The following is a 14,025-nucleotide window of genomic DNA, read 5'->3' on the forward strand; positions in this document are numbered from 1 at the left end:
ACCTAAAGTCGGTTCCTGACCAGCCGGGCTGTGGCTCGTACGTTGGTTTGCATGCAGCCAGCAGTAACAGCCTGGTTGATTAGGCTCTGATCCACCAGGAAGCCTGGTCACAGACCGGGCCGCGGGGGCGTTGACCCCCGGAACTCTCTCCAGGTAAACTCCAGGAAAATGGATACCTGGGTGTCAGTCGACTGGTGTGGGTCGCATCCTGGGGCAAAACTGACCTAATTTGCCCGAAATGCTCTGCATAACAAAGAGCTTTCTATATAGTAGTATGTCATTAATGTCAACTATGTCTGTACACCTTGTACATGTACTTGTAGTAAATAAAGATATTATTTTATTATTATAAATGCCACGGTTATTTTACGGCTTTGTTAATAGCCGGTCACTACCCTTCCTGGGTATAGGTGACCCTGGCCAGGTTTACCAGGATCATCATGACTATATCTGGAAAATGCACATTTTTAAATATTTAACTTTTGTTTTTATTCCCATGTTTAACTATATTTATGTAGTATTTGAGGTATTTTCACCCTGAAGACCTTGAGTCAGAGGTTGAGTACGGCTCACACTCTACCATCACTTTACTACACAAAACACTTAACTTGTTATTAATAAAAATTATCATGGAAGGAGACGGATGTCGTCTCAATTTCCTTGACCTACCAGAAATAGTAGTGGAAAAAATACTCAGTTACCTCAGCTATGAAGAATTGTCTCACCTGAGAATAGTAAGTTAAAATAAGTGGTGTTGGAGAATGTTCTGGCATGATACATCTATAACTTACCTACTAAACCTATACTATTAAATATTTTAATTTCTGACATGACAGAAGGTTGCTAGCAAAGTTATCATGATTTATTATAACATTGTTATAAGTTAAAGATATCTCAGGGAAGGTTACTATTAAATAATTTATGACATGACAGAAGGTTGATAACGAAGTTACCATGATTCATTATAATACTGTTATATCTCAGGTTCCTTGATGCAGGTGAGGGGCTCTTGATCTAAGGAATTGGAACAATACTCCAGTTCATTGAATCAACTCTTGAGTGCCTTCCATTTCCTCCAGGGGCTATAGCTGTATGACCCTAGTGGGTTTAGCGCTTGATTTTGATTATAGCAATAATATTCCAGGTGCCGCAATAATAAACAGTATAGAGTGGTCAAACGCATTGTGCTGTATGATCTAGATTTAGGCTCACCCCCTGTGATATGATCTAGATTTAGGCTCACCCCCTGTGGTATGATCTAGATTTAGGCTCACCCCCTATGGTATGATCTAGATTTAGGCTCACCCCCTGTGGTATGATCTAGATTTAGGCTCACCCCCTGTGATATGATCTAGATTTAGGCTCACCCCCTGTGGTATGATCTAGATTTAGGCTCACCCCCTATGGTATGATCTAGATTTAGGCTCACCCCCTGTGGTATGATCTAGATTTAGGCTCACCCCCTGTGGTATGATCTAGATTTAGGCTCACCCCCTGTGGTATGATCTAGATTTAGGCTCACCCCCTGTGGTTTGATCTAGATTTAGGCTCACCCCCTGTGGTATGATCTAGATTTAGGCTCACCCCTTGTGGAATGATCTAGATTTAGGCTCACCCCCTGTGGTATGATGATCTAGATTTAGGCTCACCCCTTGTGGAATGATCTAGATTTAGGCTCACCCCCTGTGGTATGATCTAGATTTAGGCTCACCCCCCTGTGGTATGATCTAGATTTAGGCTCACCCCCTGTGGTATGATCTAGATTTAGGCTCACCCCTTGTGGAATGATCTAGATTTAGGCTCACCCCCTGTGGTATGATCTAGATTTAGGCTCTGGTGGCCTGGTGGTTAACGCTCTCGCTTCACACGGTGAGGGCCTGGGTTCGATTTCCAGCCAGAGTAGAAGCATTGGACGTGTTTCTTTCCACCTGTTGTCTATGTTCCCCATCAGTAAAATGGGTACCTGGGTGTTAGTCGACTGGTGTGGGTCGCATCCTGGGACACTGACCTAAGGAGGCCTGGTCACAGACCGGGCCGCGGGGGCGTTGACCCCCGGAACTCTCTCCAGATAAACTCCAGATAAACCCCCCTGTGGGATGATCTAGGTTTAGGCTCACCCCCTGTGGTATGATGATCTAGATTTAGGCTCACCCCCTGTGGTATGATTTAGATTTAGGCTCACCCCCTGTGGTATGATGATCTAGATTTAGGCTCACCCCCATGTGGTATGATGGTCTAGATTTAGGCTCACCCCCTGTGGTATGATCTAGATTTAGGCTCACCCCCTGTGGTATGATCTAGATTTAGGCTCACCCCCTGTGGTATGATCTAGATTTAGGCTCACCCCCTGTGGTATGATGGTCTTGATTTAGGCTCACCCCCTGTGGTATGATGGTCTAGATTTAGGCTCACCCCCTGTGGTATGATCTAGATTTAGGCTCACCCCCTGTGGTATGATCTAGATTTAGGCTCACCCCCTGTGGTATGATGGTCTAGATTTAGGCTCACCCCCTGTGGTATGATGGTCTAGATTTAGGCTCACCCCCTGTGGTATGATGGTCTAGATTTAGGCTCACCCCTTGTGGTATGATGGTCTAGATTTAGGCTCACCCCCTGTGGTATGATGGTCTAGATTTAGGCTCACCCCCTGTGGTATGATGGTCTAGATTTAGGCTCACCCCCTGTGGTATGATGGTCTAGATTTAGGCTTATCCCCTGTGGTATGATCTAGATTTAGGCTCACCCCCTGTGGTATGATGGTCTTGATTTAGGCTCACCCCCTGTGGAATGATGGTCTAGATTTAGGCTCACCCCCCTGTGGTATGATGATCTAGATTTAGGCTCACCCTCTGTGGTATGATCTAGATTTAGGCTCACTCCCTGTGGTATGATGATCTAGATTTAGGCTCATCCTCAGTGGTATGATGGTTTTGATTTAGGCTCACCCCCCTGTGGTATGATGGTCTAGATTTAGGCTCACTCCCTGTGGTATGATGGTCTAGATTTAGGCTCACCCCCTGTGGTATGATGATCTGGATTTAGGCTCACCCCCTGTGGTATGATGGTCTTGATTTAGGCTCACTCCCTGTGGTATGATGGTCTAGATTTAGGCTCACCCCCTGTGGTATGATCTAGATTTAGGCTCACCCCCTGTGGTATGATGGTCTAGATTTAGGCTCACCCCTTGTGGTATGATGGTCTAGATTTAGGCTCACCCCCTGTGGTATGATGTAGATTTAGGCTCACCCCCTGTGGTATGATCTAGATTTAGGCTCACCCCCTGTGGTATGATCTAGATTTAGGCTCACCCCCTGTGGTATGATGATCTAGATTTAGGCTCACCCCTTGTGGAATGATGATCTAGATTTAGGCTCACCCCCTGTGGTATGAACTAGATTTAGGCTCACCCCCTGTGGTATGATGGTCTAGATTTAGGCTCACCCCTTGTGGTATGATCTAGATTTAGGCTCACCCCCTGTGGTATGATGGTCTAGATTTAGGCTCACCCCCTGTGGTATGATGGTCTAGATTTAGGCTCACCCCCTGTGGTATGATGGTCTAGATTTAGGCTCACCCCCTGTGGTATGATGGTCTAGATTTAGGCTCACCCCCTGTGGTATGATGGTCTAGATTTAGGCTCAGCCCCCTGTGGTATGATGGTCTAGATTTAGGCTCACCCCCCTGTGGTATGATGGTCTAGATTTAGGCTCACCCTCTGTGGTATGATGGTCTAGATTTAGGCTCACCCCCCTGTGGTATGATGGTCTAGATTTAGGCTCACCCTCTGTGGTATGAAGGTCTAGATTTAGGCTCACCCTCTGTGGTATGATGGTCTAGATTTAGGCTCACCTCCCTGTGGTATGGTCTAGATTTAGGCTCACCCCCTGTGGTATGATGGTCCAGATTTAGGCTCACCTCCCTGTGGTATGATGGTCTAGATTTAGGCTCACCCCCTTGTGGTATGGTGGTGTAGATTTAGGCTCACCCCCTGTGGTATGATGGTCTAGATTTAGGCTCACCCCCTGTGGTATGATGGTCTAGATTTAGGCTCACCCCCCTGTTGTATCATGGTCTAGATTTAGGCTCACCCCCCTGTGGTATGATGGTTTAGATTTAGGCTCACCCTCTGTGGTATGATGGTCTAGATTTAGGCTCACTCCCCTGTGGTATGATGGTCTAGATTTAGGCTCACCCCCTGTGGTATGATCAAGATTTAGGTTCACCCCCTGTGGTATGATGGTCTAGATTTAGGCTCACCCCCCTGTGGTATGATGGTCTAGATTTAGGCTCACCCCTGTGGTATGATCTAGATTTAGGCTCACCCCCTGTGGTATGATGGTCTAGATTTAGGCTCACCCCCCTGTGGTATGATGGTCTAGATTTAGGCTCACCCCCCTGTGGTATGATGGTCTAGATTTAGGCTCACCCCCCTGTGGTATGATGGTCTAGATTTAGGCTCACCCCCCTGTGGTATGATGGTCTAGATTTAGGCTCACCCCTTGAGGTATGATAGCCTAGATTTAGGCTCACCCTCCTGTGGTATGATGGTCTAGCTTTAGGCTCACCTCCTATGGTATGATGGTCTATATTTAGGCTCACCCCCTGTGGTATGATGGTCTAGATTTAGGCTCACCCTCTGTGGTATGATGGTCTAGATTTAGGCTCACCCCCTGTTGTATGATGGTCTAGACTTAGGCTCACCCCCCTGTGGTATGATGGTCTAGATTTAGGCTCACCCACTGTGGTATGATGGTCTAGATTTAGGCTCACCCCCTGTGGTATGATGGTCTAGATTTAGGCTCACCCCCTGTGGTATGATGGTCTAGATATAGGCTCACTCCCTGTGGTATGATGGTCTAGATTTAGGCTCACCCCCCTGTGGTATGATGGTCTAGATTTAGGCTCACCCCCCTGTGGTATGATGGTCTATATTTAGGCTCACCCCCCCGTGGTATGATGGTCTAGATTTAGGCTCACCCCCTGTGGTATGATGGTCTAGATTTAGGCTCACCCCCTGTTGTATGATGGTCTAGATTTAGGCTCACCCTCCTGTGGTATGATGGTCTAGATTTAGGCTCACCCACTGTGGTATGATGGTCTAGATTTAGGCTCACCCCCTGTGGTATGAAGGTCTAGATTTAGGCTCACCCCCTGTGGTGTGATGGTCTAGATATAGGCTCACCCCCTGTGGTATGATGGTCTAGATTTAGGCTCACCTGCCTGTGGTATGATGGTCTAGATTTAGGCTCACCCCCCTGTGGTATGATGGTCTAGATTTAGGCTCACCCCCCTGTGGTATGATGGTCTAGATTTAGGCTCACCCCCTGTGGTATGGTCTAGATTTAGGCTCACCCCCCCTGTGGTATGATGGTCTAGATTTAGACTAACCCCCGTGGTATGATGGTCTAGATTTAGGTTCACCCCTTGAGGTATGATAGCCTAGATTTATGCTCACCCCCTTGTGGTATGATGGTCTAGATTTAGGCTCACCTCCTATGGTATGATGGTCTAGATTTAGGCTCACCCCCTATGGTATGATGGTCTAGATTTAGGCTCACCCCCTGTGGTATGATGGTCTAGATTTAGGCTCACCCCCTGTGGTATGAAGGTCTAGATTTAGGCTCACCCCCTGTGGTGTGATGGTCTAGATATAGGCTCACCCCCTGTGGTATGATGGTCTAGATTTAGGCTCACCTGCCTGTGGTATGATGGTCTAGATTTAGGCTCACCCCCCTGTGGTATGATGGTCTAGATTTAGGCTCACCCCCCTGTGGTATGATGGTCTAGATTTAGGCTCACCCCCTGTGGTATGATGGTCTAGATTTAGGCTCACCCCCCCTGTGGTATGATGGTCTAGATTTAGACTAACCCCCGTGGTATGATGGTCTAGATTTAGGTTCACCCCTTGAGGTATGATAGCCTAGATTTAGGCTCACCCCCTTGTGGTATGATGGTCTAGATTTAGGCTCACCTCCTATGGTATGATGGTCTAGATTTAGGCTCACCCCCTGTGGTATGATGGTCTAGATTTAGGCTCACCCCCTGTGGTATGATGGTCTAGATTTAGGCTCACCCCCTGTGGTATGATGGTCTAGATTTAGGCTCACCCCCTGTGGTATGATGGTCTAGATTTAGGCTCACCCCCCTGTGGTATGATGGTCTAGATTTAGGCTCACCCCCTGTGGTATGATGGTCTAGATTTAGGCTCACCCCCCTGTGGTATGATGGTCTAGATTTAGGCTCACCCCCGTGGTATGATGGTCTAGATTTAGGCTCACCCCTTGAGGTATGATAGCCTAGATTTAGGCTCACCCCCTGTGGTATGATGGTCTAGATTTAGGCTCACCCAATGTGGTATGATGGTCTAGATTTAGGCTCACCCCCCTGTGGTATGATGGTCTAGATTTAGGCTCACCCACTGTGGTATGATGGTCTAGATTTAGGCTCATCCCCTGTGGTATGATGGTCTAGATTTAGGCTCACTCCCTGTGGTATGATATCCTAGATTTAGGCTCACCAGTCCAATGACATTCTTCTTTGCAAATATACAGGGTCTGAAGCCAGCAACAAACAACAAAATACCTTTCATCCGTGGACTGCTTGCAGAGGCAAAGGCAATGTTCGCGGCTATCACTGAGACCCACATAAAGGATCACGTGGACAATGAAATATGGATCTCAGGTTACAACCTATACAGATGTGATAGAGTGAACAGGCAAAAGGTGGGGTTGGCCTGTACATTGCAGAGTCACTTGTTTGCACAGAACTGCTTAATGCCTCAAATGATGTAGTGGAAGTTTTAGCAGTAAAGGTCGAGAACCAAAACCTAGTCATTGTGGTAGTCTACAAGCCTCCGGATGCAACATCCCAGAAATTTCATGAACAGCTGTTAAAAATTGACCACTGTCTGGAAAATCTTCCTACTCCTGCACCCAACATCTTTCCCCTGGGGGATTTCAACTTAAGGGACCTAAAATGGAGGAATATAGCAAATAATATTGTTGCAGTAATAACACCAGGAAGCAGCTCTGATGAAAACTCACACTCACACGAGCTTTTAAATCTCTGCACAAAATTCAATTTAAACCAGCAAATAATAGAGCCTACTAGACTGGAGAATATACTAGACCTCATCTTCACTAACAATGATGATCTGATAAGAAATGTCACCATATCAAAAACAATATACTCAGATCACAACATAATTGAGGTTCAGACATGTATGCGTGGAGCCCCAGACCGACATAATGAGACTAGTCACGAAGGAGCATTCACCAAATTCAACTTCAATAACAAAAACATAAAGTGGGACCAAGTAAACCAAGTCCTAACCGATATAAGCTGGGAAGATATACTAAGCAACACAGACCCCAACTTATGCCTAGAACAGATTAACTTGGTGGCACTCGATGTATGCAAAAGGCTTATTCCTCTAAGAAAAAGGAGGAGTAGATGTAAAATAGAAAGAGACAGGCACTCCCTTTACAGGTGACGGAAAAGAATAACAGAGCGGCTAAAAGAGGTCAATATATCTGAAATGCGTAGGGAGACACTGGTCAGAGAAATAGCAAGCATCGAACTTAAGCTAAAGGAATCTTATAGGAGTCAGGAAACGCGGGAAGAACTAAAAGCCATAAATGAAATCGAAAGAAACCCAAAGTATTTCTTCTCCTATGCCAAATCAAAGTCGAGAACAACGTCCAGTATTGGGCCCCTACTTAAACAAGATGGGTCCTACACAGATGACAGCAAGGAAATGAGTGAGCTACTTAAGTCCCAATATGACTCAGTTTTTAGCAAGCTGCTAACCAGAGTGAGAGTCGATGATCAAAATGAATTTTTTATGAGAGAGCCACAGAATTTGGTTAACACAAGCCTATCCGATGTTATCCTGACGCCAAATGACTTCGAACAGGCGATAAATGACATGCCCATGCACTCTGCCCCAGGGCCAGACTCATGGAACTCCGTGTTCATCAAGAACTGCAAGAAGCCCCTATCACGAGCCTTTTCCATTCTATGGAGAGGGAGCATGGACACGGGGGTTGTCCCACAGTTACTAAAAACAACAGACATAGCCCCACTCCACAAAGGGGGCAGTAAAGCAACAGCAAAGAACTACAGACCGATAGCACTAACATCCTATATCATAAAAATTTTTGAAAGGGTCCTAAGAAGCAAGATCACCACCCATCTAGAAACCCATCAGTTACACAACCCAGGGTAACATGGGTTTAGAACAGGTCGCTCCTGTCTGTCTCAACTATTGGATCACTACGACAAGGTCCTAAATGCACTAGAAGACAAAAAGAATGCAGATGTAATATATACAGACTTTGCAAAAGCCTTCGACAAGTGTGACCATGGCGTAATAGCGCACAGAATGCGTGCTAAAGGAATAACAGGAAAAGTCGGTTGATGGATCTATAATTTCCTCACTAACAGAACACAGAGAGTAGTCGTCAACAGAGTAAAGTCTGAGGCAACTACGGTGAAAAGCCCTGTTCCACAAGGCACAGTACTCGCTCCCATCTTGTTCCTCATCCTCATATCCGACATAGACAAGGATGTCAGCCACAGCACAGTGTCTTCCTTTGCAGATGACACCCGAATCTGCATGACAGTGTCTTCCATTGCAGACACTGCAAGGCTCCAGGTGGACATCAACCAAATCTTTCAGTGGGCTGCAGAAAACAATATGAAGTTCAACGATGAGAAATTTCTATTACTCAGATATGGTAAAGACGAGGAAATTAAATCTTCATCAGAGTACAAAACAAATTCTGGCCACAAAATAGAGCGAAACACCAACGTCAAAGACCTGGGAGTGATCATGTCGGTGGATCTCACCTTCAAGGACCATAACATTGTATCAATCGCATATGCTAGAAAAATGACAGGATGGATAATGAGAACCTTCAAAACTAGGGAGGCCAAGCCCATGATGACACTCTTCAGGTCACTTGTTCTATCTAGGCTGGAATATTGCTGCACACTAACAGCACCTTTCAAGGCAGGTGAAATTGCTGACCTAGAAAATGTACAGAGAACCTTCACGGCGCGCATAACGGAGATAAAACACCTCAATTACTGGGAGCGCTTGAGGTTCGTAAAACTGTATTCCCTGGAATGCAGGCGGGAGAGATACATGATTATATACACCTGGAAAATCCTTGAGGGACTAGTACCGAACTTGCACACGAAAATCTCTCACTACGAAAGCAAAAGACTTGGCAGACGATACAACATCCCCGCAATGAAAAGCAGGGGTGTCACTAGCACGTTAAGAGACCATACAATAAGTGTCAGGGGCCCGAGACTGTTCAACTGCCTCCCAGCATACATAAGGGGGATTACCAACAGACCCCTGGCAGTCTTCAAGCTGGCACTGGACAAGCACCTAAAGTCGGTTCCTGACCAGCCGGGCTGTGGCTCGTACGTTGGTTTGCGTGCAGCCAGCAGCAACAGCCTGGTTGATCAGGCTCTGATACACCAGGAGGCCTGGTCACAGACCGGGCCATGGGGGCGTTGACCCCCGGAACTCTCTCCAGGTAAACTCCAGGTAAACTCACCCCCTGTGGTATGGTCTAGATTTAGGCTCACCCCTTGAGGTATGATGGTCTAGATTTAGGCTCACCCCCTGTGGTATAATATCCTAGATTTAGGCTCACCTCCTGTGGTATGATGGTCTAGATTTAGGCTCACTCCCTGAGGTATGATGGCCTAGATTTAGGCTTACCCCCTGTGGTATGATGGCCTAGGTTTAGGCTCACCCCCTGTGGTATGATGGCCTAGATTTAGGCTCACCCCCTGTGGTATGATTGCCTAGATTTTGGCTCACCCCCTGTGGTATGATGGCCTAGATTTAGGCTCACCCCTTGAGGTATAATGGCTTTGATTTAGGCTAACCCCTTGAGGTATGATGGTCTAGATTTAGGCTCACCCCCTGTGGTATGATGGCCTAGATTTAGGCTCACCCCCTGTGGTATGATGGCCTAGATTTAGGCTCACCCCTGAGGTATGATATCCTAGATTTAGGCTCACCCCTTGAGGTATGATTGCTTAGATCTAGGCTCTGCCCTTATGGTATGATGGTCTAGATTTAGGCTCGCCCCCTGTGTCATGATGGTCTAGATTTAGGCTCATCCTCCCGAAGTATGATAGGTCTAGATTTAGGCTCACCTGCAAGGTAGGGTTTAGGTTTAGGCTCCTCCATTTCAAATATTTTAAACTCCTTGCCTGAAAAATGCCACAAGTTCTTTATCTACCAACATATTTACTAATGTTAAAAAATGCCTATTAATCTCATAGAAATGCTATATCCATGAGCTAATTGTAAATTCTCATGTTACTCCATTGCCTCACCAACCACTGCAAAAAATGCAGGTCAGTGAACCAATGCAATCTAAATGCAATTTTTTTGTAATTAACCTGTTTCATTGTAATATCGTAGGGGTTCTTAAAAGGAGATATTGAGGGTTGAAGGTAGACACACTTGTTGGATGGTAACGATATATTGTCAGACTCTGGTAATGGGAGATGGAGCCCAGCCTCTGCCTTGTTCTGCCTATGTCAAACGCCGCCTGAGGCCGAGGTAGCTAGCTCGCCTCACACTCAAGCTGTATCCCGTGACGTCACACAAACAGTCACAGGCCTAAAAGGGATCTTCTATATAAAGCACATGGTGATACTATGATATGCTATACAACACAGGGATCAGCAACTATGCTGACAGCTCAGTCATGTTACGTATGTCGTCTCGACATACACTACTATCTTATAGGCTGAACAGGCAGGTGGTTCTGGGCTGATTCTATACAATAACAAATTCATATATAACTTAGAACTAATGGATGGTATCATAATGGATGTTAACAAAATGAGTTTTACGTAATGGGTGTTAACGTAATCACTTTTAACGTAATGCATTACGACTTATAAGAACAATTCATTGTACATTATGTTTGGAATTGATCGATTGATCTGTATTCATGCACTCTACGGATTCTGAGGAAGAATAAATATATATATATACAAGGTGAAATTAACAGCAAAGACATCTGGTGCACTCAGATCAATTCTGTCAAATCTCAGAATATGGAGGGAACGTGAATACGAAAAAAAAAAAAAAATTCTGAAAAACTAATCAGTTAATAACAAACAGTTGACAATTTACTTCATCTCGGACATCTAATTATACAGGCTATGTACATTTAAACCCAATTCTGCGAGGGTGAGGTTTACATATGCAGAATGGTTATCATCTCTGTGAGGACTGAATTCCTCTGCAATGGCTAACACATGCCTTGACTGAGGGAGATATGAACGAGTATCTACAAAAGATACTTGTGGGTTTCTCATTACTTGTCGAGTACGCAAGGAGTAACGACATTCATGTTGATTATCTGACTGAGTATCTGAGGTAGAGAGTACAGAGTCAAGAGGATTTTCAGCATCTGTCACATTAGTCTGGGTAGCAATATCATCAACATCGCATACTAATTTCATATGATCTAAATGCGATTCTCTGTACTTGCCAGTACTAATTTCTCTAACCTTATACTTATTACCGGAGATATGTTCTACAACTCGATAAGGGCCGACAAACTTTTGATCGAGCTTAGGCATTTCGGATGTTTTGTTGAAATTTGTCAGCATTACTCTTGAACCTACTTTTACTTTTGATGGCTTAGCACGGCTATTAGTTACTCTAGTAAATTCTGCTGTTGATTTGTGAAGTGTTTCACGGATTCTTCTAAAAACACTTTGAGCCATGCTGGTACGAGTTGCTACGAAATCATCAGGGTTGTAATTAGGTTTCGGAGTGGAATATAACAACTCATAGGGTAAACGCTTGTCTACACCATACAATGCATAATGTGGAGTATCACCTATGGAAGCATTGTAAGCAGAATTTATGGCACATTGAACATCTGGTATGACTTCATCCCAAGTTTCACTATTGGGGTTGATAGTGGCTCTCAGGACATCAAGTACTTTCTTATTGGTTCGTTCGGCTAACCCATTGCTGGCAGGATGGTGAGGAACAATGGTGGATTTAGAGATCTTGTACAAAGTACACAAATTTTCAAGAATCTCATTACAGAATTCACCTCCATTATCTGTTACTAAGGACTTAGGGGTGGTATGCCTGCAGATAATGCGTTCTTTAAACGCTTTAGCTACTGTCTCAGCAGTCTTATCTGCAGTAGGAACTAACTCACAATATCTGGTGAAATGGTCTACCATAACACACAGATGTTTGTTGCCTTGGAGGGAACATTTAAAATTGGTTAATAAATCAAGGGCAACTCTTTCCCACGGTTCGCTAGTGGTTGGGTACACTTGGATAGGATTAGGACCATTGACATTTCCTTTATGTTGCATACAAACACTACATTTCTTAACATACTCGGAAATGTCAGTTGCCATAGTGGCCAAAAGTATTTCATTCTGGCTTGTTTCACAGAACGATCCATACCAGGGTGTGCAACACCTGGTGCATCATGAACTAGCTGTAGAGCTACGTTCAGTAGTGACTGTGGAATTACTAACTGGTAAACTCTTCTGCTTGGAGTACCCAACTCGGCTGTTCGATACAGTAATTCTTGGCTCATTACAAAGTCACTAATGGGTGCTGGTGGCTTCACAGTAAGAATAAGATCTTCCTGGAGCAGGAATCGAATCACACCAGACCATATGGGATCTGTTCTTTGGGCATTTTTGACATCCTCAACAGTAAATGGAGGATCTGCAGTAACTACACTAACGTGTTGCGATAAAGCATCTGCGACTACATTTGACTTGCCAGGTAAATGTTCAAAAGTGGGATTGAACTCTTGGATAGTCAAAGTTCATCTGGCTAACCTTCCAGTAGGCTGTTTGTTCTGGAATAAAGGTATCAGTGGTGCATGGTCTGTCAAGACATGAACAGGGTACTGGTAAATAATGTCTCGGAAGTGCTGTAAAGATCACACTATTGCTAAAGCTTCTTGCTCCGTTACTGTATAATTACGTTCAGCCTTCGTAAGGACTCGGCTAGCAAATGCAACTGCATTGTACTTGCCATCAGTCTTCTGAGCTAGTACGGCACCTATGCCAATTGAACTAGCATCAGTTGTCAGATAGAAGGGCTTAGAAAAATCTGGAAATTTCAAAATTGGAGCAGATGTTAGCTTTTCTTTTAGAGTTTGGAATGCTCTTTCTTGACGGAAGGTCCAAACGAAAGGAGCATCTTTCTTAAGCAATTCAGTTAACGGAGCTGCTATTGAAGAAAAATTTGCAATGAAAGATCTGTAGAAACCTGCTAGACCCACAAAGGACCTTATAGCATCAGCAGTTTTGGGAGTTTGAAAATTTAGTACTGCCTTTACTTTACTTTGATCAGTCGTAACTCCTCTAGGAGTGACTATGTGACCCAGAAACTTAATTTCTGATCTGAAAAATTGACATTTAGACAGTTTGATCTTTAAATTGGCTTCTTCAAGCTTACCAAGTACTATATCAAGTCTTTTCAGGTGTGTGTCCACATCTTCGGACATGACGATTACGTCGTCTAAGTACACCATAAGTGCTTTACCTATAAGACCTCTAAAGATATTGGCCATAAGTCTAGAGAACGTGATAGGAGAAGATCGTAATCCAAAAGCCATTCGTAGGAAGTGATAATGACCTGTGGGAGTAGAGAATGCAGTTAACTCTTGGCTGTCCTCGTGAAGAGGGACTTGCCAAAACCCTTGTAACAAGGAACCTTGGTTTTCATGATTAATCCGTTCCAGAGAGTCTGACGAAAACTGAAATTGATGAAAACCGAAACAATATTTCCCATAAGAAATGATGTAAATCCAATTAATCCGTTCCAGACACCCAAAAGTATTAGCAAAAAATACATTTTTTAGAGAAAAAGTATAGATAAATGAACATTTAACATCACATTTACCTTTATTGAAGACTCTTGTTGGTGTATGGAAGATGGGGAGGAGGAGAGAGGGAGGAGAAGTTATTGTTTGGAAAGGGAATCCCCTT

The 14,025-nt window shown here is 44.5% G+C and overlaps 1 protein-coding gene across 5 annotated transcripts in view; it reads left to right on the forward strand.

Moving 5' to 3' along the window:
• The first annotated feature begins 568 nt into the window (after nucleotides 1–568).
• The window catches only part of pall (F-box protein pallbearer), a 70,365-nt gene continuing 56,908 nt past the window's right edge, over nucleotides 569–14,025 (forward strand). For 4 of the 5 annotated variants that reach the window (XM_053793917.2, XM_053793922.2, XM_053793920.2 and 1 more), the window contains exon 1: nucleotides 569–734. In XM_053793917.2, the coding sequence (XP_053649892.1) occupies nucleotides 630–734 (105 nt within the window). In that variant the 5' untranslated portion in view covers nucleotides 569–629. The remainder of the gene's footprint in view (nucleotides 735–14,025) is intronic. The other variant, XM_053793919.2, reaches the window with a different exon arrangement.

The sequence above is a fragment of the Cherax quadricarinatus genome, chromosome 56 (assembly GCF_038502225.1).
Source record: "Cherax quadricarinatus isolate ZL_2023a chromosome 56, ASM3850222v1, whole genome shotgun sequence".
Classification (NCBI taxonomy): domain Eukaryota; kingdom Metazoa; phylum Arthropoda; class Malacostraca; order Decapoda; family Parastacidae; genus Cherax; species Cherax quadricarinatus.